The following is a 25,345-nucleotide window of genomic DNA, read 5'->3' as shown; positions in this document are numbered from 1 at the left end:
ATATAGCCATTTATTTTTTCAATAGTTTTATTTTGCTACAGATTAAGATCCTTCATTGCTTGGAAATGACAGTGCATGAGACAAATCAAAAAGAGATTCATATAGTCTGTATCAGTATAAAAAGCTGTGGATATATAAAGTTATATGAAGACATGCTATATAGCACTTATTAAAAATTAGACTGCGTTAGTTCTGTAAAATCAAATAAAAATATTAATAGAACATAGCCATGCACACAGTGCAGAGTAAATATGTATTTTTTTTTTACATACATACATTCTCATGCACAAAAACTTGTATGGAAGGACTTGATTAGCAATTTGCCTCACCAAATTTAAGCCAACAGATGAATTAAAGCAATGTTTTCACTTTAGGTAACTCAAACTGAATTACTGATAAACAGAATTCTAAGATTTGAGAAATTATTATGTCCTGTGTAATCCCTCTTACTTGAGGGTTACCATTATCCCCATAATGCAAGCAGAGACAACCTGCAAGTCAACTGGTTATTTTGCCAGAAGTCAGAAGAATTAAAGTACAAGCAAATATATTTCTGCACAATCTGAATTCAAATTCCACCAACATAACAAAAAGCAATAAGTATCAGTGATCCTGTGTTACATTAGTTGCTGAATAGTATCTGTCAGTGCTTCAGGATTTTTCTGAGTTTACTTCACTTAGTCCAACTGCATAAAGAGCTCTATCAAAATGGAGCACACCATCTAAAGCTGAGAAGGCTGAAAGGTTTTCAGCTTTTGAATCTAATCAGTGCTGAGATCTGTAACAAGGAACAGCTATCACTTCCACAGTCTCAGCAGGTATGATGAGCCAAAACAATCAACTCAGTTTGCCAGCTTATAACAATGCTTTCTTTTGAATTTCAAACCAACTTCCACATAATGTTCTGAAAAGCATGATTAGTGTGCCCATTCCACACCACAGTTAGATATGAGAAAAGCAGAACACGTTTCTCCTATCACATTTCAATCCAAAGACAAATAAACCATAAAAACGAGATACTAATTAAGAAGGTAATTTGCCATCTTTTAAAGAAAAGCCATGAAAATAAAGGGCAAGGGTAATATAATGTATCTGTACAATCTACCCACTGTTCCTTTGCTAAATATCAGTTAGCTCCAATTCAGCTACTCAGGATTGTCTACTTGCTGAATAACACTGTGATTCCAAATTCATGATGCAAAGGAGTTTCTAACTTGTATATACAGACACACACACACACATAAACACCACAGAGAACAAGGTTACCTTTTACTTTCTAATTTTTCAAGCTCCTCTCGTTGCTGTCTCTCAAATTCTAGCCTGATTAAAAAAAAAAAGAATACAGCAAAATGGTTGTTTTCTGAATATCACAAAAATAGGAAGACATGATGACATGATGCAATTTTCTTTTTGTTTAGATAATAATGATACAAATGAAGTTTTGTAAGACTACTTCTTACAAGAACAGAAAATATTCCTTCATTAAGGTTACAAATTAGGTAACATGCTGACACGAGTATAAATAGAAAAAAATTAATTTCTGGGGAAAAAGTATTCAAAAAGTAAAGTGAAGCAAGACATACAGATGATTAGCATAGCCTCTGTGAGTTAACTACATGCAGACAAGGCAATCAATACACAGAAATGTAATTTCTCTACCTTAGACAGATTGGTCCTTTTACAGGGAAAAGACTGCCATGGGAGGCAGGGGGAAACAGAGGGATCAATTGAGAAAGGAATTGATAGAAAAAACATATTAGCAGGACAGAATACTTTAAAATCAACAGCTCTTTGTTTTATTGGAGGTTAAATTGGTTAGATTCATAGAACATTCATCATATTACATCTCAGAAGAGGAATTCAAGTAATTACTCTTTCTAAACATTTTTCAAATGCCAATGACAGCTAAAGTAATTCTCTTCATCCCATGGTTTATTAACTTATCCACTTCTGAGAAGGGAAAGGGCTGCAAAACTACAGCAGTGTGTGCTAATAATTCTGCCATTTCCTTCCAAGCAAAAGAAAAAAATCCCAACCATTCCTAGGATGTAATCAGTGGGGGCTGAAAAATCCCAAACAGCATATTCAAGCAGAGAACACAATTCAAACCCATTCATTTAAAACACATTGAGATTTTAATACATTTAGTTTGACAAGGTTCTGAATAAGCATGGGAGAGCAGTTTATGTAATTTTTTTAATATCAGCTTTTATTACAGCTGTACACAAGTATTTTTCTTAATTTCATTTGAAAGATTTATCTGTTATTTAAGGAAGTTTTTAATAACAAATACTAAAAAAGCAGAAAGAACTTATGGATTAAATTACTCAACCAAATATACCCACATTCAGTTATTTCAGGCTTGTTACAGTATAAGGACATGCAAGTTAGTGAAGCAGTCCATAAATACTGAAAAAATTGCAAGACTGCCCCATAAGTTAACTTCAAGTTTTTTCTAAACTGCAGTTTAAGACATTGTCATCACAACTACACAGATAGGTTTCTAAAACTAAGGAATTTTTAATGTTTCTTTTTAAAGTCATCGAAATGCATACAACAAAAAGAAACTGCCCTTGGAAATATGCAAATAGTACACTAATAATCTACCATTTATAAAGCTATTGTAAAAAACTGTGGTTCATGCACGTTCAAGAAGCATCTTTGTAATGGCTGCAATAAGGAAGAATGACTACCTTTACAAATCCTGTATTTCATTTTCCCCTATTTCTCACAAATTCATTTTAAAAAAATGTCTTCTACAATCCCTAAGTGATTAGCCAATGTAGATTTTTAGACCCAGATCCATTCAAGCTTTCATGTAACTGTCTCACCAAGAGTCCCATCACACTTGAACTTTACAGCACAAGGATAGATGATGATAACCCAGAATTTTTAATTTGATCACAACTGCTGCAGCAGCAATGCTGCACAAATCCACAAAGTGGATGCAAAATGCACAGAGTGCTGAAAGGGAACAAGCAGCAATCTTGGGGGCTTTCAGGAAGCAAAAACTTAATCCAGTGGTTAACATGTGCTTTGGGTTTTCCTTCCCCCCTTTTTTTTATTAAAGCTATACCACAAAATTTCTCCCTTTGGCTGTGATCTGCTATGTGAAATTCAGAGCTTTTAGCTATCACTTCTTACCTAGGGCTTGGCTGATAAAATGCCATCATTATTTCAGTCCAAAGTAATACAGACCCTGGGGAATATAGCTCTGGCTTGTGGAAATGCAGGTTTCCTTTGGGCACTATTAGATGTAGAGCATCTTTGCTTAGACAGTTGGCAAAGAACAATTTGACTGTATTCCCATGCTTGGTTAAGCCACAATGAAGGAAAATGTTAGATCAGCTAACATAACATGCAAAACCCAGAGCAAAACCTTTTGGTGTTTTGACTGTCCTATAAAACATATAATTTGGCAGATATATTTTTTATAAGCATAAAAATGGTAACTAACTTTTGACTGAGATCCAGTACTAAGAAAATGAACCAGCACAGCAATCAGTCTGGTATAGAAACAGAGCAGTGATTAAAAATTCTGTGATCTTCTCTTTGAGGAATTGTCCCTAAAACCTTCAACCATGGCATTATGACAATCAGTTTTACCTTAGACTGAAATGAAGCTGGAGGTGCCCAAAAAGTTGATCATGAAAAAGGAATGAATTGTGCAAATCTGGTTCTTTTTTCAGTGAAAATGGTTCTTCCCCAAAGAAAAATATGGATCATTACCACTCCAGTCAACAACCTCCAAATACAACACTGAGGTGTTTTAAAAAATTCATGTTCAGTACATTATAGACACTAAATACCTCTGTGAAGACAAGAGTGGCTGCTACCTGGAGATGCCTACAGTGGTCAGAGCTCCAATGAAGGCTCTCCAACAATGAGGTTATTCACAATATCTCCATTCTCTAAGGTGCAGCCTCTCCTCTGCAGGGCTAAGAATGATTCCGTAGTCTTCCTTAGCTGGCTGCCTATTTTCTTAATATATTTAGGAACTCACCACTTTTGAGACTTGTGGAATATTTCCTTCAAACTCATTGTGGGCTCAAAGTTATTTCAGGACAAAAGAGAATTTGGAGAGGCAGGACAGGCCTGACTGAAGTAACCTTACTTTTCTAAAAAGCTACTACAAAAAAACCCCTCAGCATCACAAAAGAAAAAAACTAAAACCACAGGGGCTATAACAAATCACTGCCAGTTTTATGAAGCACACATGCAAGACTGATGTTTTTGTGTTTAGTCTATCCTAATAAAAATCTTTTTCACATAACCTCTATTCCCTTTATTCATGTGAGCACTACTGTGAATAGAAAAAGCATATTAGCTTGAAATTAAAAAGAAACACACAGATATTAAAGACTAGAATCTACTCTTTCTTCTTTTGTAGATCTACCACAAAGGAACTTAATCTGATCAGTGTTGAATTAAATAGACACCATTTTCCTGGAAAGTGTGCCATATCTAGTGATAACAGCAGTGTAGATAAGCTGCAGAGAAATGAAGTCAGCTCCACAAGCACAGTACTACAGTAGCTTAATCTGCACAGCACAAAAGTGCAATCTGATACTACAGCTGTTTGGAAAGACTGAGTACTGGCAGGACTACAGAGATGTTACAATGCTGTTCAGTATGCCAATTAATGAGATTAGTAAAAAAAAAACAAACCAAATCTCCTATACTAAACTGTCAGAGGCTGAAGTAGTTCATGCCTCAAACATTGATTAAAAGTTTTGCTTGTTATAACAAAAACTGCAGAAAGAAGCTACAACCAAAGAAGCCTCCCTGAAGATACCTGACTGGACTGTAAGTTAAATTACTAAAATTAGATAAAGGGAAAACCCATTCTTCAATCATCTCAGGCCTAGGAAAAAAACAAACAAAGCTGAAGGAGAGGAATGCATCCACAAAAAGGCAAATGCAGCAAATATTCTTCCCTGGCTGAGTTTGGGGTGGGAGAGACCAGAGCCTGCAGAAGCCAGGTTTACACAGACTCCCCCCCAACCCAAAATCATGCGGGGGGGGTGGAGGAGGTTTCAGATGCAGCCTCTGGTCAGAGGCACTGGACACCCACCCTCCCAACACAAACTGGCCCAGCTGTGGAAGCCCCAACCCCATAGGCCACATCCATGGGACATTCACATGGCTGGCAGCTGAGGGGGTGCCATAATCCATCAAAAACCCCCCAAAGTGCCCCCCCAGAGTCATTCCTGAAGCCTTGCACCACAGGGTTGCACATGATGCCACACAGACAATGGCAAACTCCCCCCCAATAGGGAGGTGACTGGGCTTTCCTACCTAGCCTGAGTGTGTGTAAACCCCCTGGATTCTATTCTTTTTTTGGGGACCTTCACCACCAAGAAGACCAGCTGGAGAGGATCAACAGAGCATCACTGGGATCCATGGAGTGGTGATATTTTCCTTATTCTGTCTCTCTCGAGCCCTTTCTGTCCCCCCCCATCTATTTTTTATTTCTTTCTTTCTCTCCCTCTCATATTTACTATCAAATAAAAAACCCATACTATTGTCACCATTTTCACCTTAATTCAGGCAGAGGCACTTCTAAGAACTTTAGTAACTGGATCATGAAATAAACCCATGACAAGACCAAGGTTTCTCATCAGTAGTTTTACAGTTAAAGTATCATGTAGCTAACAAAAGGTCCAAAAATGACATCTTCTACATAAATCTACATGCAAAATTCTATTTTATCCAAAGCTCATTATCTGAAGCAGTGTTCCATGACACTAGATTAAAAACAAAGACTGAGAAGAAGTAGAAAAAAGAATTCTGCACATTAAGCCAAAATTTTATGCAACAAGATAGTTTCCCACATATGGGAAATCAACAGCCAAACAAAAAGGCATAAACAAGAACAAATCACCCATCTGAAAACACTGTTAAGGACAATGCTGGTTTTCACAGGAAGCAAGATCCACCATGTTGATCTCACAACTGAAGGTAATACCCCACAGGCTCTTCTGGCATTGATTCCACCAGAATCCTTATTGCAGCCTACAAAAGTTGCAAATTTAGCTACCCCTTTAGGTCATTAATACTGACACTGGAAGGAAAGGCTAAATTAACAACAGACAGAATGCTAGTCAGCCACAAAAACTGCACAGAAAAAACCCCAAAGGGCCAGCTACTGAATCTTGGCCTGCACTGGTGGTCAGCAGTACAATGTCATGTTGAGAGAAAATGACACTCCAATCTGTTGTAGGAAGCATTGTTCCTGATAAAATAAACAAATAAACAATCCCCAACAAAGTAGATTTAATGTAGGATAATCTTTTCCATTCTGCACTTTTCCAGAATGCAAGTTGCTCTACCCCACTTCCCAGGTACAATTACCCTGCCTTTGATAATCTCATTTAATGCTTCATCCTGACTGAACACAGTCACCACTAAGAAGAATAACCAGCACAGCACTTGCTTGGCAATATTCTTAGCTGGAAGTAGAGAGTTTGGAGTCTGCTTTATCCAAAACATATTTAACTTGCATTTATCCCAGCTCCATTACCCTCAAAATAACACCTTCTGAACAATTATCTTTTTGTGACAACTTCACCGCACAATCAGAAAAATTCCTCTGCTGTTTGAAGAGGAGATGTTAAAAAAACAGCATTAGCATCAACATAAACAAATTTAAAATTGTCAAGTACCCCAGCCTAAGCTGAAAAGCTCCTGTTGCCTAACTGCTGTCCATAAAGATGTATCAATTACAGAAGGTGTTATCTTCTACTGATCTGTAGAGCTCTGTTTCTGGTGGGGTTTTTTTATATAAAAGGAAAAATCCTTTCTGTAAGGCATGAATTTGGCATTATCTGAAGACAGGAAGACTGCTTTGGTTGGGAAATCATTTTTAAGCTCACCTTCAACTGGGCCTTGTCCATACCATTATATTTTGCTGTAAATCTGAGAGACTAGTGAGGCAATGCTGAAACAATCTGCCCTATTCTATGCTGACTGCAGAGTTAAGGTCAGTAGTATCCAGGATAATACAAGTATTCATAACAATATTATAGCAGAATAACATCATCAGGCAGGGAAAAGCCCAAGACAGCTCAACAATAACCAGAGGTAACAACAGCCAGGACCCCAACTCACCAAAAACATCATACTAGCAACTGTCACTGAAAGTTTTTAGATTCAATTATTTGAAAAGCTGAAGAAATAGGAAAATATACTTATATTATGGGGTTTTTATCTTCTTTACCATCCCTATCTGAAAATAGAATGTCATTTATTAGCAACCAGTTCACAATCTTGAGATCCCTGTAACTAGCTCAGTAGCAAAAGAGTAACAGTCACATTTGAAGCAGTGTTACTAAACACACTCCCTGAATTCCAGACATTCTTTAACTACAAGTTATTATTACCTGTACAATCTTTCTAAAGGATAAAGAGAGATTCCCAAGTAAAACTTGGGAATACAGCTGCACTATCCAAGGATATAATTCAATTTACAGTCAATTTTTCAAAAACACATAGGTGGATAAATTGCCTCATCTCATACTCAAAACACAGGCCCTAGCTATGGAAAAAAAAATTAGAACAAAACACCACTAGTTCTCTATAAGTCACTTTAGGAACAATGAAAAAAATCACTAAAAACAGCTCCTCTACCATAAGCATTCTATGTCATTGTAACTGCATAATAAAACTTTTTTCCATATTTTAATTTGGCCGCTTACTCAGATGTACTGGCAGAGAATACAAGACATTCATTGCTCAGCCTTTTTATGCTTGTATTGGTATTATATGAACTCAAGAAATCTTAATTTTCCGTTCAAAATGCATTTTTCTCAGGAAAAATAGTTAACTCATAATTCTGAAGAAAAAACAGAAATAACATTTGCCATGTCATTATTTTGCTGAACTGCTTTAGTCATAATGCTTCTGGAACATTTCAAACAGCTAAAATGAAGAATGACTGGAATTATAGCAACTGTGTTTTAGAATATACTCACCCTGGATTATAAAGCATAACTGCTGACAAATTCTCACAAGATTTAGAAAGATCAGTCATAGACAAGCTGAAGGAAGATAGCAGTCCACTCTAACAACAGACCATAAAATAAAAGTATTAGACATGCTTACAAACTCTTACTTTGATGAAATATCAACTAAAGTACATGAAGCAAATGAAAAAAGGCATTCTACAACAATCAAGACATATAAGACATATCTATGCTAGAAACAAAATTGTGAAAAGGTTTAAATTTACCAAACACTGATTTAATCTCACCTTTCTTTTCTCTCTTAGCTTAGCAGCTTCTTTAGGGTGGTTAAAGCGAAACATGTTGGTTCTTCCAAGTAATATAACAGCACCTGATGGAAAAACCACACACCACTGACTCACAACATTCTGCAGCTCAAAGTACCTTGTAATTTTTCAGACATGCAATGTGTAAGCAAAGACTTCCATTAAGCAAGAACTAAATGAAAATGCATTTTGGCAAGTGTTTCACCATGCATAGTCACAGCTACCTTAACTGATGCATACAGGGTATTCTTTCCTCTTCCTACTTCAACAAAAATGAAACCCACACATGGTTCACACACTGCATGAATGTGACTGACTCAAGGTCAGTCATGTTCATGGAGCTCAGTTAAAGAATAAACACAGGGAGAGGAAGCAGCTGCCCCAATGTGATTGGGGAATATAGCCCCAGTCTACATGCTCTTCAACAGTACTACTTTGGAAGCCACCAGCTGATGCAGATTTAACAGGAACATCTGTAAATGTGAGCAAGAACAAACTTGTCCATCTGCTACTGATCACTGGTCAGGTTTGAATCCAGCTACACTAAAAGCTCCAGATTTCCATTATTTGCACTCTCACATTTTTCTTCTCCAAGTGGAACACTGAAGTTTACTGTTTGTTATTCAATACAATAGGATTGTACAATTCAATTCAATAGGATTATTAGACTTTAATATCCACCAGCTATTTTCTGATGGAAGAACCTTGAATCGCTCATATTGCTCAATGCACATCTATTATTGTATTTAATCAGTTAAGGTATAGTCACAAATAAAGAGATTCTGAGTAATTCTTATCATATTTTAAAGACAATAGTACCAAGATTAATTAATACTTCTTCCCTACTAAGAAGTATATTGTCAGTGATGTCAAAACATGGAAGTCTCCCAAGTTCACCAGCTCAGGTGAATCAAGCATTTATCTGTCAGTCAGTACAGAGCAATTTTAAAAAGGAGTCCATTACACTCACAGGAATGCAGAAGGAATGCTTCTCTTAAAATCAGTTTAATTAAGAACATCAACTCAAAATAGGTGATCCAGTGTTAGCAAATACATGGCAAAAAGCACTACAATCACTTCTTGCTTTCTACACAACACCTCAATTTTGGATTATATTTGCAGTTTACGTCAGTCAAATCTCAAAAATAATTACCTTTCATAAATCTGTATGAAATTCCTTCAGTTGCTTTCAAGTGAAGATAAAAATAATTGCAAACATTTGCGACCACTTCACTAGGTGGAAGCAACGTAAATAAATTAAATTTTCAGCATTAATAGTTACAGATATGTGTCCCTAACTTCATAAATTTCATCAAGGAAGACAGAAGAGAGAGACTTAATAAGAAGCACATGAGAGTCAGTCCTAAATGATGGGTCATTTGAATAACTCCTAGGTTTCTCTTTTAAGTACAGAAGTGTTGACAGTTTGGCCCAAACCCCTGGAAATGTGTTCTAAGGTGAGGATATATTTAAGGTAAATGACAAACTAATTGTGAATGTCAACTCAATTACCTTAACAAAAACACCACATTAGCAAGAATTTGCAAATGATAGAAGAAATCCATAAAATGAAATGGCAATTAATTACCATGCCTCTTATTATTTTTGAGCTCCATGATGGTCTAAAAATGTCACACATTTTCAAATGAACAGCTATTAATGATGAACGGAAACATTTAAATATATCAGCAGTTAATCAGTGTTACCTAAAAGCAGGTATTTAAGGACCCTGGCACTTCATGCTGTGAGACTAAATGCTAAAACAGCTGAGATAAATAGATTCCACACGAGTCCTTAAACTAGTGTTATCATTAGTTTTGCACACCTAATGTCACATTCCTCTCAGACTCAGTCTCCTTACACACACAAAAGGTCAGCTTAGGCAGCTGCTTTTTACAACTTAGCAACCCTTTCCCCTTTGAGTGGCAAATTTTTGTCCAAAGAAATTTATGAGGGAAAAAAAGTCATTGTCACCATCATATTTCCTGAAAAATCCCTTCACCAGGATTTCTTCTTCTGAGAAGCTGAGAAGCCTCAGAGAAAAATGCAAACAATAATTATTTGATCCCCTTCTCCAGTGTTTTGCTGCTTTGGAAAGTGGCTTGGACATTGTTTACCAACTGGTCATTGTTTGATTGGTTTCATGTGAATTGTTTTTACTTAATGACCAATCATGGTCCAGCTGTGTCAGGACTGTGGAAGAAATGAGTTTTTCATTAGTATCTTGTCAAGCCTTCTGTCTGTATCCTTTCTCTATTCTTTAGTATAGCTTTAGTATAGCATAATTTATATTATTATATTATATATTATATATAGTATGTATATTCTGAGAACATGGAGTCAGATTCATCTTTCCTCCCCACGACTGGGGACCCTGAAAATACCACAAGTCATGTTTCCACTTTTAGCAGTACAAAAATCAAGTTGTAATATGCATCTGAAAGAGGGAAATACCATCCAAACTCCTACTTTTTTTCTGAGGCACACTGAACATTCTGCCTGTAAAATGCTGCAGGATAAAGAAAAGATGATTCATCACAACTCAAATTTTATTGTTTACAGTGTTATTTCCTATTAATGTCAATGTTTCTGTTTGGAATTAATGCTTAGATTTACTCAAACCTAAGACCAAGAGGGCTGGGCTTTTCTTTTTCCCCTGTAATAGAAACAAGCACATATGCCTCCCATTTTGCATGAAGATATAGGCACTAAAAAAAAATGTGTCAATGTTATCTCTTTCCACCTTGCTTTCTGCAAGCAGCCTTTACAGAAGTATTTGTTAGAGTTCAGAAAGGATGCAAGACTCCCCTTGTTTAACACTGCGTTCTACTTTCGTTAGCCTAAGCTTACACTGAAATCTTCTTTTCAGGGAAGTAATGTGAGATTGTTTTTCAGCACCTGAGCTGTGTCACAGCCTCACTCCTAAACAGGTATTTTTCAGTTCCCTGCTAAATGGGAAGATAATCTGGGTGCTCCTGGAACATAAAACATGGAGCAGCTCTCCTGCAGCACTCACCAGCTCACCTGTCAGTCAGTCCTTTCCAGGCCAACACAAGGTATCTTTGTTCCCAGCTGTCCTGGCTGCTTTTTAATTTCCAGATTTTAGAGCTTTTACATTAAAATTGTAGCTCTCTAAACCTCCTAAGGTTAGCCTCCCCCTTTTTGTCATTTCCTATAGCTGCAGCAAACAGACACTCAAGCTCAATCTCCTCAGTTCTCAAGAGAAGTTGGCAGTAGTATTAAGTAGGACCAACCTGAAACTCGGGGTGAGGGGCAGGGGTGTCTCTGACATTCTTTTAGTCCTGTAGATATCTATATTATTGTTATTAACATAACAGTGGTTGAAATTACAAAGGAATTCTATTTTCACCACATGGCAATTCTTTGACAACCAAAACACCATGGGGTTTTCCTGGTGGTTTTGGATTGTAGTTGTGAAGACATGAAATTAAATCTAATTAAACACTAATCCATTTATACACGTGCAGATTTTTTTCAGTGCTGTTGCCAGGAAGAAGAAAAGAGGTTGCCTGAAAAATGACATTATGCTAGGTAGTACCTTGGTTGAGGTGTGTGGGTTCTGTAACCTGAATGCCATTCACAGAACACTGTGCTCCATTCAGTGGGATGAGGTTCACAGTTCCATTGAGATTTTCAAAGATGCAATGCTCACTTTCCAGATCAAGGCCATGAAGGACTAAACACAAAGAAATAAGATAACATAATTGGACTCCTCACAACTAGTAAGATTAACATGCTAATAATATTTTATTAAGAACACATTGCACTACATATCAGAGAAAGTATCTTTATTCTGGACAATGTTTTCCTCCTTCCTTTATCACATCCTGCATGCCTTAAATATTTATTGTTTTATTCTAGAGGAAAGAAGTGTGCTGGGTTGGTTTTCCTTTTTTTTTATCTTTTGGTGTAATGGTCTTTATTCCTCTGCTTTGACACCTGATTAGCAAATGCTCCTTTCTTTCCAATAAAAACCAAAAACCAGTGAAGTACAATTCACATATTTGTAGAAAGAGATTCTTGGACCAGTTTCACAAGGAAATAATGAAAACTAGGCTTCAATCTGAAAAGACAGGATATAAGATGCCATTGTAGACAAAAGGATGACTGAAATAAAGTTCTTAAATCTGATGACATTCAGGGCTTTTGTCAATCAGTTCTGCTACTTTCCATTTTCCTTCAAATAATGTGTGATTATGTACATTGCTTAATACCACAAGGCATCACAAATTTGGTAGTTTCATGGAAATTATTAGAGTAATTTAAATCCAGACAACTTTTGACCCATGAAAATTTACCAGACTAAGTTATTTGACTCTCAGATTCTCACCCAAGAATTAAAGGATGCAGTTTATTTAATGAAACCGCCTTTCAGGAACTTATGTAAAGCCTATATGATAGGACAGTCCAGATCTGGCAGTTAGTTGCATTGGTAAGAAATCAGTAGGAAAACCAATAGATTTTTACCAATTTTCAGAATTTTTTTTTAACTCAAATCTGAAGTCCCAAGACTATCTTACATATAATAGTCTAACAATGCTGTCATTATACAAAGGTTAAGAGAATGATTTTGCAGTAATTGAGACAGGTGCTAGATGAAAAAGGACACTATTATTACAGGATGCTATTTCAAGAGAAGTGAGAAATCAATTAGTAGCAAGTACATGAGCATACTGAAAGCCCACAAGCTATGCTACAAGTCATGCTCTTTGAAGCAAATCCCATGCAATTCAGCTTTCAGAGTTTCTAAAACTTAAAATATTTCAACCTCAGAAGAACTAACTGAAAAAGGGAAAAAAAACATACAAAGCTTAGTCCACATATTAGGATACTGGAAGAAGAAAGAATATAAAAATGCCAAATTCCATACCAATGTCCTGTTCTGTGATAGCATCTTCTCGGCCAACATATGTTTGGCCCTCCTAATTAAGAGAGAAATACACATTATTTCCAGTTGGAATCTCCTTATCTCCCCCACAAGAATATAATTTATCCTTCCACTTTCTCAGGGTAACCTGAATGAAATATATATTTAAACATACATGAAAAAAAGGAATCATGCAGCATTTTCAAAATGCTTTCACAGTCTTTATTTTATAATATTATAAGCAAATTCAAGTTTCAACTGTCTGATGCAGAACCACCTTTATAGTTTTGAGACAATACAGATTTAGATTCTAATGTCAAGCTTTATAACATTAATAACAAACCAATACATATAAAAAAATAAACCAATACAGACAAAAATATGAAACACCTATAGCTGTTTAACCAGTTGACTCTCAGGATAAACCTGAAGAGATATTTTAATTTCATCATTTCCAACCTCTTAAGAGCTTTTCTTACTACAGCAGACAAGCATGAAGAGCTTTTCTTATCACAGAAATGTAATGAGCACTATCTATGGATAGCAAATCAATACTGTAATTTTTCTACTGAAAAGAGTCACAAGGCATAGAAAGGCTACAGAAACACAGATGTGTATTTACCTTCAGGTGGTACAAGATGATACCAGTACTGAGAAGATCATCATCAATGCCAATGAGATGAGGCAGCTCAGAATCTAACACAACACCTATCCCTTCTTTCCTCAGAGCCAAAGTTTGTTCCTATAAAGGACAAAAGTCTATTTATTAGGCTGTGCAAGAAATACCCCTCTTCCTACTCTTTCTAAACCACATTTAAACCTTTTTCTGTGTAATATCACACAATAGAAAGAGAAATTTTTTAGATTTGATTTTACATTTTAAAAGTGACTTCTTTACTTTTATTAAGCACTCCAAGCTTGCTGTTGAGGAAATCTGTGAAGGTGTTATTTAAAGGAAACCAGACAAACAGCTCAACTATACCAGAGAAGGAGCATCAATCAAGAGTGTAACAAAGCAATGTTGTCTAAAAGCAAGCTATGTGCTACCTTTCACAATGGTAAGGAGAATTTCAAACTCCTCAGCATTCAGTACAGCTAAAGAACAGAAAGCAGAAAACTTTTCAGCAGTCCTTTCAGTAAGCTGAACTTTGCACAATAAAAGCCCCAGACCTCTGACAATTCAGTAAACTTAAGCAGTTGAAATATCATGCAATGGAAGAAAAGCATTGCCAGTAGTAAATAAATGTAAGAAATATTCACAGCACATAACTTCAATACTTCAAAATTCCTTGGGCCACATTGTACAGCCATCCATACATTAAGCATCATTCAGCAGGACTTCAAGTGGGAGATTTCAGCCTTGGATAAAGTAACATACTGTATAGTACACAACAGTCTATGCAATAAATAAAAAATTAATAATAGCTCTGAAATAAGTTTTAGTATTTAAAAAGTTCAATTTTCAAGTTGAAACAGAATCCTATTGGCTTCTAGGCCTGGAAGATGACAACAATAGAAATTATGATTGTCTCCACACACACACAATCTTTCAATACAAATGTGTTTTTCTGTGTGAAAGGGCTAAGCCCTGACAATCCACGAAGCAGAGGCAATGTCAGCAAGTATTCCTGTGTATTACAAGGAGCACACCTTTCTCCTGGTGCTAATAAAAGTGGAAAAGAAGTTTTGTGACAGCTGCATGACTACTCCTTTTCCAAGTCATCAAATGCTTTCTCCAGAGCCAAAAAGACACCACACTGTTGGTAAGAAAAAACAACACATAGATTGCTATGTGTATTTTCACAAGTACAGCAAGTTGCAAGTCTAAAAAGAAAGGAGATGTAAAATCTCATTTCCCTGCAGAAAAAAGACATTGTCAATATTGATGCTGTCTAAAAATTTCAAGCATGGACACATCTGGGCAAGATGAGAGGATGACACAACATATAAGACTCTGCAAACCAAAACTAGGAAATGTTACTCTGGTCATAGATGAATTAAAAAGTTCTCCAGCACACAGAAAGAAAAAAGTAAGCTGTGATTCATGTGCAGCTCAGACATTCACAATGCACCCAGATATACATTCATATTATAAAAGAGTCACATCATAAACCTAAAAAATACAGCTTAATTAATTGTTCAAGTGAAAAAGTAATTTCAGTCAAAAATACCTATCACATAGTAGATATTTACTGAGTAGCATCCACTGTTATCCATAATTTATAATGTTACCACATGACAAGGATGAAGACAAGACCCTGAGGACTGGTGACCAGTTACTGCTAGCACCTTCAGCCCAATGGGATTGATAAAATATTAAAAGCTGAATATTTTTTCCACAGCACAACAAAGGACTTGCCAGTATCCCTGACAGAGGAAAAACTAAACATCCCAAGAGGCAAAAAAAATTATCACTGGGTGAGAAAAATAGCTCACAAGTAATTAAGAATAAAGAAACAATATGATTCTTTATTTTCCAGTCTTTCAATATTCAATGCATTCTTATTCTAATAAGAAATTAATCATGTATAATTGTGATTTAAAACAGATGGATTGCTTTTTTATTCAGATCTAAAATTAAAGAACACAAATTAATTGAGTTTCTAGAGTTACATTTTGTAAATGACTACCATCCATGCACAGAATGCATCCTCTTAATGGAAATTTTATAAAAATGCAGCAGACAGTCACTGTGATTAACTATAATATTTTTAGCTTAATACAGGCTGTAAATAAGCTTTTATCTTCAGATGCACTTTACTAAAACAATCTGAATATTAATCAGATACCTGGAGTAACTCCTGAACTTTAATTGCTTGGTTTAAAATTCAATTCCAAATTCAAAAGCTTCTGCAAGGATGCCTCCAAAAGCCAAACTGTGCACTTCTGCCCCAAAATGAAATCACAGAAACATCACCAACAATAAATCTTTATTACTCTGTTCTCTAAGACTGAGAGAAGGAAAAGAAAAAGGCCCAAAAGAAGTAGTCAACCTGTCCCTCTTTCATCCTTGACAGCATAGGAAGAATGTTTTTGAAGAGGGACAGACCTCTTTTGAAATAAATTGAAGGTCTATAAGCCATTACAGGGCAGAGAAATTATTAGGTTTAATCCACTATTTGATTCACTTCCATTTGTGCTACATAATTTTAAGTGGTGAACCCATAGCTCAAATTACAAGAGCATGAAAGGTCACTGTCCCCATTAAAAATTACTAATTCAGAAAATTTATGAAAATCTCAAGATGCAGTTGAAAAAAGCTGAATGTACCCACATACTTCTTAGCTTGAATTATCCTTGAGCAGAAAAGTGTACAAATACTCCCTCAGTATTTAAGATGTGTTCACAAGCTGAGGAAAACAAAGCAAGCTGAGTATTATCCACAAAGGAGCGCTCTGGATGGCACAAGTGGCCACTGTGGTAGGAGCAGAAAAAGGTTTTCATCTCTGGGAGCTGTTAGATCAAATGGACTCACTTGAAGAGTAGAAACTGAGAAAGTAACTCTGAGACAGAATACAAAAAACATGTCTTTAAGTCAAAGGTAAAATAAAGGGATTCTATTGTAGATTTAAATTCTTGTCTCTCTGAATTCATCTCTGGCTCAGCTATCAGAACTAGCCTGATACAATAAATTCATTTACATTTATATAGAGAGATATAAAAGCTTTTGTGAAAACTCATTTCTTCTGTACTGATGTAGTAAGTTTACGGTATTAACTGATACAGTGGCATCTCCAAACTGAGATATTATCTGATAGTTTAAGAACAAATCTATGACTGAAGTACTCACTTGAGCTGAAAAATTCTTCATCATCATCATCATCACCTACAACCATCCATTATAAAGGCCACTGCTGTGACACACAGGATGTCTTTAAATGGATCTCTTTGAATGCACACACAAACATAGAAGCACACAGCTTTACTTTTTTTTGGCCAACAAGGAATTAAATTAAAAAAACAAAGTCCAAAAGGCATTTCTAACATTCCTTTACCAATCTAATAGTAGAGGAAAACATTATGCTGCTATTGTCCCAGCACATATTAAAGACTATATGTAATTAGTGCACTGCAGTGAACATAACCTCTCAGGGGAGTTCCATTTTTGTCAAACTTTTCAATGCAAAAAGGCAATTCCTTTATTTAAATGTTGAACAGATAGCTGCTGGCACACAGTCCTGAGAATACACTGTACAGACACTTCCAGTAAAACATGACAATTTAGTTAGCCAGCATGATGTTCAGATTTCTACATTTAAATTATGAAAAGAAAACCCCCACATAATACCAAACTAAAAAATTATGTGCAATGGCAAAAGTCTTGGCATTAATATTTAACCAAACTATATATGAGAAAATTCTTATGCTAACAGGTACTTTGGGTGCATTTGATTTTTTTGAAAATATGCTATTACATCCCAAGTTCACAAAAATGAATTTTTGTGCATTTGATTTCTTTGAAAACATGCTATTATATCCCAAGTTCACAAAAATGTCTAATTATACTCATTAAGTCCTCTATAAAATGTATAGATGTAAGCTGCACACAAGCAAAGTTCTTAATTCTTAATTGCTCTTCTTCCAGTTATGTATTCAATTCACTTTGCATTTCCTTTAAATCACTGGAACCAAATATTTCATACTTAAAGAAAAAGTATTCCAGTGTTCAGAATTCAAATGCTCCTGAAAAAATTTATTTCCAAAGCCAGCAGATACATGGTATTAAAGAGACTATGTAAACACAGAGAGGAAATTGGGTGAAGCAGCCTCAGCTGGTCATGCCATAATCAGCATGAGTGAAAATTCAAAACTTCTCTCACTGAAGTTTGAGTTTCCAGAGATAAACCTTCCACAAAAAGATAAAATGAGACAAAAGTGTGGGCAGGGCTGTGATGAATGTGCAAAAAACCCCAGGGGAGAAATTCCCAAACAAGCAGTGCTCACTTGATGTTTCTTATATAAAGAAGTAGAAAAGAAAATTGATTTTCAGGAGTTCAAAACCAAAAAGCAACCCCTTGTTACTAAATACAAGGACACTGCAGACAGCAATAATTTACATGGCTGCAAGAAATTACCTAGAAAAAAGATGAGGAAAGGAAAAGAGGTACTTGTGGACAAAGGCACAGGGTATCCATTGCTTGGAGTTCCCTAAAGAATCACAGACACAGAAATCATGCAGTGTTTTCTGGAGAAGGATTGCTATCTGCTTGCCCTGTTTTAAACCCCAAAACTGAGTGCAGCTGAATAAACCATAACTCACCTACATGGAGCTCATTGCCATCATTTGGGTGCTACAGTCCTAATACAGGCTTTGCATGGATTAAAAATTGCAGGATATAAAAGGAATATACTGCAGACAGACTTCTGTTTCTGTTTACATAATAGAAATTATCAGAATAATTCTAGATATAATTCTTCTCAAAATTCTACAGAAATATAATGACTACTCCTCTAAATTTTCAACTGCATTACTTGCTAATCATTATTTTTATAAAGATGACAGCCAACTACTGAAGTTACACTCACAGATTAAGAGGCAAGTGTAGAAAAAAATTAGTAAAGCTGCCAGAAAGTCCTAAAAACCACAAGAAAGCTGATTTGATTGGTTTTGTAATTGAAAACCTGAAGAATTTTACCTCTGCCTGAAATACCAGCAGCATTCCTCCTACGTGAGGAGAAACAACTGAAAAGTGACCTCCTGTGTCACAAGTGCTGTACCCAAACACCATAACAAGTAATTTTACAGATTACACTCAGACTCTCACCCATTATATCATGTAAAATTATTTCAAATATTTGGTCTGAACTTGGTAATAGCCAGTTTATACTCGTGCACTTTGCATCACTATTGACATTCAGCTGAAATAATAATTTTCTTCTCCAGCCTTTATTCACTGATACTGGCAGCAGTGGTACCTATTCCCTGTACTGAGAATACATAGCATTTGGTTATACTATGCCAAAATCCAAGCATTTCCCCCAGGAGATGTCCAGGCTCACCATATCCCAGGGTTTAGCACACCCCTTCTCAAGGTCTTCTTCTTTGCCAATTTCCATGGTGTGTTCCCAGTGTGTGTAAAATTTTGCCAGCACCATGTACACCCCTGTTTTCCACAAGATCTATCTGATCCTTGCAGATTCATGTGTCTTTCATGCAAATGTACCATCTCATGGCAGTAAAGGCTCATGCCATCCTCCTCTTCCACGGCGTATTAAGTTCTTTGCATTGCAAACTATTTACCATCAATGACTTTCCTGTTATCCTCAGATTCACCCAATCCCCTCTCAGATGCTCTGCTAGAAAAATTACCTTTAATACCAGCAAACTTCACCAGTTAACACATTTAAAGAAACCATTAAACATGATTAAGCCCAAAATGTGCTCCAGGACCAGCTCCCCAAAACCCTTACAACTTCTCTTCCCTCCCAGTACCACTGCTTCCATCACATCCTTGGTATAAGCATTTTTATTGTATTTAAATCCTTACTTCCACACTACATAAATAAGGAAATCATTTCCTATACATGCCAGGGTGAAATGCTCCACCAACATGAGAACCAGGCCCCCACTGTTTCTAGCAGGGACCACTGTCAGATAGAACTAGATCCTGCACACACTGAGCAGACAAACCAGGATCAGCCAGGTCAAGAAAAAAATCACAGACTACAGACAACATGACAAATATTCATTAAATAGGAAATTGCTATTTTAAACCAAAGAGATTTACAGAGTGTTATGACTATGATTTTGAAAGACATGGCAGAAAAAAAAGACATTTCAAAGAAGTCTTCTCAAGAAAAGCAAATTAAATTTTCCTTCCTAGTCCAGCAAATATAAGCTGGCAGAAGGCAGTGTCAGCCAAGTTTCAGAGTCCTTCCACAATTCACTTCAGCATAACAAATATGAGTCAGAGCACCAGTTTTGAATTTAACATTTGCATTTAGCTTTAAATGCTGATTTCCACATGGTAACATTTTAGCAAATTATTTTCCATTCCTTTTATTTTGAGAACTGAGTTTATAATTATTTTTCTGAAAATTGCTGAAGGTGTGATCACCTTACCTTCTTTCCCAGACATTGTGCTAGGTTTTACTAGGTTAGTTAAAGAAAACACAAGCTGTCACTTATGTGATGCTTTTAATGCAAATTAAAGGCCTATTAAAAGGTCAGAAATCATAAAAAATATATTCCATTTGATCTCAAGGCAAACATTTGAGGATATTACAAAAAGACAGGATAAAGTGCCCTTTAAAAACGATCAGTTTGATTTTGTGTATCCAAAGCATAAAATAATTGGAGCATTCAGCTGGCACAAATAGCATTAGCAACTGGTGTCCATCATACAGTGACTGGAATTTTTGGATTTTTGATACTATTCTTTTGTAAAGAAGGTAAACTCAGCTGGAAAACTGAACTTTTCTCAGGAAAACATCTTCCCTTTATTCTAAATCCAGTGAAAGAGATCTCATCTAAAAAATATGCTCCAATTCTATCATTAATACTATACAAAATAAGCATATAGAGATATAGATACAAAAACTATATAATTATACACAGTCAATGGCTTGAATTCTCTAAATTCAATAGTTTCTAGTAAAATGATTGAAAGCCAAAAGATAGACAGGAAATGCCCATGTTTTATGTTACCCATCCTTATATTACATGCAATGAAACTACAGTTCATTTCACAATTTTTATAACAAAATGAAAATGAACAAGTCATTCTAACTTGCACCAGCCTAGTAATTAAACTGCTTTAAAGGACAACATAAGAGGACACCAAAAGCTTCAGCTGTAATTTCAATACAATGACCACAATTTCAATCATACAAATAATGAATCACACATACAGATGTCAAAAAAGATCACAGCACCCTTTAAAAAGGTAGGTTGAAAAAGAGGATAAGCACAAAATAAGGGGAGAGGACAAGATGACAAGAGTAGAAATCCAGAAATACAGTCACAGGAAATAGGTACCATATGAATCAAAGGGAAGCATCCTGGAAAAATAAATTAAATAAAAGCAATCTATACAGAGGTATCTATAATCTGGCATCAGCCCCTAATATCAAGGCCAAAAGAATTATCATATCTAATAAAAAACAAGAAAACTGAAATCATATTTCATAGCCAAGGCCGACATCCCAAATATTGACTGAAGGGTAAAGTTCCCTTCACCTTTTTTGGTATGTTCAGCAAAAATTGAATTGAAAAATCCAGAAGGGAGGAATCTCTTGTACTGTACTATGTAATCTAGACTACAATACATTATGGCATCCTTGGCAGATTGCAGTTTTGCCACATTTGAGTATTTTTTTAAATTAGGGCCCATTGAATCAATGGAAGGGAACTAGCACAGCTTTGCCAACTACTAACAGAAAATCAGGCTTCCTTGAAAGATGCAAACCTGCTGTACTTTTAGGGTCAAAATGCAAAGCAATCCACCCAAAGCTCAAGAAGCAACCACTGACAATTGTATTTTGCTAGCTGATCTGAACCTTAACTTGGATAGCCTTTTTTGCATTCTGACAAAAACCTTCAGGAAAAGACTTTTTGTTAGCTAATATAAAACAATAAAAGAGGAAGCAGTGTTCTCCAAAGGAGGTATGGCATTTGTTGTATTTGCACACTGTAAGAAATGAGGCAAGTTTTATTTCCTCAGTGGAAAAGCTTTATGTTATTTTTAAAACCTTACTGAGATTTGAAAACATGAGTGTGCAAATGCTGTGTATCATGAAATTCTCAGTGACTCCTGACAGGAACTGCTGCACCTCAAAACTATAGATCTACTGGAGGTGACTGATCCCACTATGTAAATCACCTCAAAGAAGAGGATTAATGCACTGATATGGTATAAAAGAGAGCACTTTTTAATGACTTACAGTGATTGGCAAGTGAATAGCACCAGCCATAACAGATGGAGAACAAATCCCCTCTTTCATTCCTAAGCCTTTGTGGTGTACAGTACACCAAGTTTCATCATTTCAGAAGTTAAAGACAACCTCAGAATGAGTCTAAATCTAACCATTTGAACAAAAAGCAGACTAGATGTTTGAAATATTCATTTAAATGCTTCATTACCAAAACTATCAGGAGAACATGAAAAATCTCTTTCAAAAATGCTGCCAAAAAGGACTGTGTGACACAGAAGTAACCTTGAATTTAACATGTACAATACATCCTTTCCTAATGAAAACAAGGTGACAGGTGTATTAAGAACAACAAGATCACTGGTAAACAAAAGCTACTTGTTGAAACCAGGACAAACTTTGATATTGCTTTATCAAAAGCAATCTATGGCATTTAATGCTTAAATACATTATTTTATTAATAGAGAAAACCTTTAGATTTACTGAATAAAGTAACTTATACTTGGACAAAACTACAGAGATTTAAACATAAAACCAAATATAACCAAATTCTCTCCCAGGCATATTTCAATTAAGAGTATTAATGAGTGCTTAAATTCAGCTAATCAATTTAGTTCTTAAGAGACTAGCAGCTTGAAAGGAAAATGGCCAAAAGGAAATTCCTCAGGAGGAAACACTCTCAAATTTCCCTGGGTTAGGGATACAGTAAGATACAATTTCCATGGGTTAATAGAATCTTAACCTTAAAATTCTCTTTTGCCTTTCTGTTATGTTCACTACGTATGACTGTAACTCTGGAACCCATCAAGGTCAACCAGACCATGGCCTCCTTCCTTCCAAAAGTCCATGTTGCATTTTGCAGCCAAATGGAATATATTTTTTATGATTTCTGACCTTTTAATAGGCCTTTAATTTGCATTAAAAGCATCACATAAGTGACAGCTTGTGTTTTCTTTAACTAACCTAGTAAAGACGAGCACATAATGTCTGGGAAAGGAGGTAAGGTGATCACACCTTCAGCAATTTCCAGAAAAGTAATTATAAACTCAGTTCTCAAAATAAAAGGAATGGAAAATAATTTGCTAAAATATTACCATGTGGAAATCAGCATTTAAAGCTAAATGCAAATGTTAAATTCAAAACTGTTGCTCTGATTTACGTTTGTTATGAAGTGAATTGTGGAAGGACTCTGAAACTGGGCCCTTCAAATATCTACATTTCAGCTGCTCAAAAGCATGAGTTCATATTTACCACTTTATCAGCTGCACTTCTCAATGGAAAAAGCTTTCCTGGCAAAGCTGGGATGTGCAACCAAAAAAGACAAATGGATCTGTGTTTTCTTATTAAGGGCCAATTAACAACTCAAATGAATACCAGAAAACTGAAATTATATGCTTCTCTCTTCACATAGATAATTCTTGGTTATGTGACAGTCTGCCTGAGTACAAGATTAACTGTTTTCCCCAAAATTCAGAGTACCCCTGCAGCACATAACTAGCAAATTAACAAATTCTGCAGATCAATTGGCATATCAATATTTCAAAATCTGGTTTTCTCAGTTCTCATCAAAAAGCTGTCACCACAGAAGCTGCAGAAGCACAAATGACAGGCAGATCCCACTGGGGAAAAAAAAAACAAACAGAAAAACCACACAAACAGGCAAACAAAAAAAAAAAAAGCAAACAACCCAGACAATTATGGATATGCCATTCCTTTGTGCAAAACATAAGGCACAACTGGGTATCCTGACTGGGTTTTTTAAGTTTCTGGATAGCTTATCTTGTTCCTTAGAGCAACCAAACTTTGTATGATGCCTGGAAGATGAGATTTTGAATTATTTCCCTTGATCAGAAATTCTTCTTGAAAACAAACACCTCCACATTCACAAAAAAAAAAAAAAATAAGACAGCCAAATCATTGCTTTTCAGAATATTCAAATCTGTTCTTTTCATGAGTCACAGCAGCAGCTTTTTTGGCCTGCTATTGTAGAATCATAGCAGCATTTGGGTTGAAAGGGACCCTCACAGGACACCTTGACTGGAGCAGGTTGCTCAGAGCTCCATCCACCACCTTGTCCAATCCTGGTGCTGACCCTGCCATTATCCAGTCAAAAGTGTAAGACTGATACTGTAGCCTGAGCTCAGGAATGCAAATGAAGGAGGATGCTAAGAAGCTTCCAAGGGCAGGTAATAAACCAACTTCACCCCTTATAGCATCAACCTGCTTCTTCAGATAATCAAAGGTCTGAGCACCTTTGGATTGCTACAAATAAGTTGAAACACTGTTCTTGATGTTTTGAAATATAACCCATCTGAGATTTGTTTCCTTATGCTCTGTGAACACAGCAACAAAATAAGAACAAGAGGCAATGAAAAGCAGCTGAAAATAAAAATAAACTTGCAGCCTTTGACAGTCAAGGGTTTAGAGCAGTGTCTGTTCAGCAAGATGCTTTTTAACAGACACATACCATAGAGAAAATCTGATAATTGAATTAAATGCATTCAGAACAAATACTTCAGCCACAGTTTGTCTAGATGTTGCAAATAAGACTTTGAAAGAAATTAAATGTGAATATTTAACAAAAAGTTCTACAGAAGCTGACATTTTCAAGATTAAGTTCTTGTCTGGTCTGTGGTGGATTAATTAGTCCTAATTATGTTTTCTGCATTTGCATAAAGGCAAAAACTCCAGACATAGAAATGATATTCATGGATGAACTATTACTAGACCAGAAGCTGCCTGAAACCACAAGTCTTTTGCTGAAAAGACTTAGATTTCTTTCACAGAGAAGGAAGTTGTGCTTGGGAAAAGAAAAAAGCAAACGGCCCACAGAATTCTGCCTAAACCCTGTGTTTTTAAGATATTCATACAGCCAAATCCACTCCAAATGGGAATTGGACACCCAAATATCTTCAAGCACTAACTGATACTTCAGTACCTAAAACAGGAATAACCTGAAACACTAGGCCATTACCCTCCAACAAATAAAACTGAATCTGCACTCTCTTTAACAAGACTCTTATTGGATGACACAATCACAGCTGACAAGATATTTTTATGTCCTTCTGGGAAGACTGTAGAGGAAAGAGAAGGATATTAAGTAATATTAGATTGTCAGGGTTCAATCTACTCTCTACTATATCTCAGTAACATTTTCATACTCAGAGGGAAAAATATGTCAGTATACCAGAAGAAAAAATCCTGCATAATAAAGTAATCTTTCTATGGACCAACTGGAAAAAACTACAAGAGTCAAAAAAAAATCTGGAAACAGTGTGTTGCAAAATGTGGAAGGTGTAAAGTTTCTGTAAGGAAGT

The 25,345-nt window shown here is 35.9% G+C and overlaps 1 protein-coding gene across 3 annotated transcripts in view; it reads right to left on the bottom strand.

Moving 5' to 3' along the window:
• KIF16B (kinesin family member 16B) overlaps nt 1-25,345 on the bottom strand; it is a 139,587-nt gene that overhangs the window by 60,755 nt on the left and 53,487 nt on the right. For 2 of the 3 annotated variants that reach the window (XM_036381065.1, XM_054514392.1), the window contains 7 exons: nt 13,780-13,899; nt 13,161-13,212; nt 11,829-11,966; nt 8,252-8,334; nt 7,974-8,062; nt 1,660-1,692; nt 1,267-1,320 (listed from right to left, as the gene is read on the bottom strand). In XM_036381065.1, the coding sequence (XP_036236958.1) occupies nt 1,267-1,320; nt 1,660-1,692; nt 7,974-8,062; nt 8,252-8,334; nt 11,829-11,966; nt 13,161-13,212; nt 13,780-13,899 (569 nt within the window). The remainder of the gene's footprint in view (nt 1-1,266; nt 1,321-1,659; nt 1,693-7,973; nt 8,063-8,251; nt 8,335-11,828; nt 11,967-13,160; nt 13,213-13,779; nt 13,900-25,345) is intronic. The other variant, XM_054514391.1, reaches the window with a different exon arrangement.

This window comes from Molothrus ater, chromosome 3 (genome assembly GCF_012460135.2).
Source record: "Molothrus ater isolate BHLD 08-10-18 breed brown headed cowbird chromosome 3, BPBGC_Mater_1.1, whole genome shotgun sequence".
NCBI lineage: Eukaryota > Metazoa > Chordata > Aves > Passeriformes > Icteridae > Molothrus > Molothrus ater.
The sequence above is the reverse complement of the archived record's forward strand: the minus strand, read 5'-3'. Positions and strand labels throughout refer to the sequence as shown.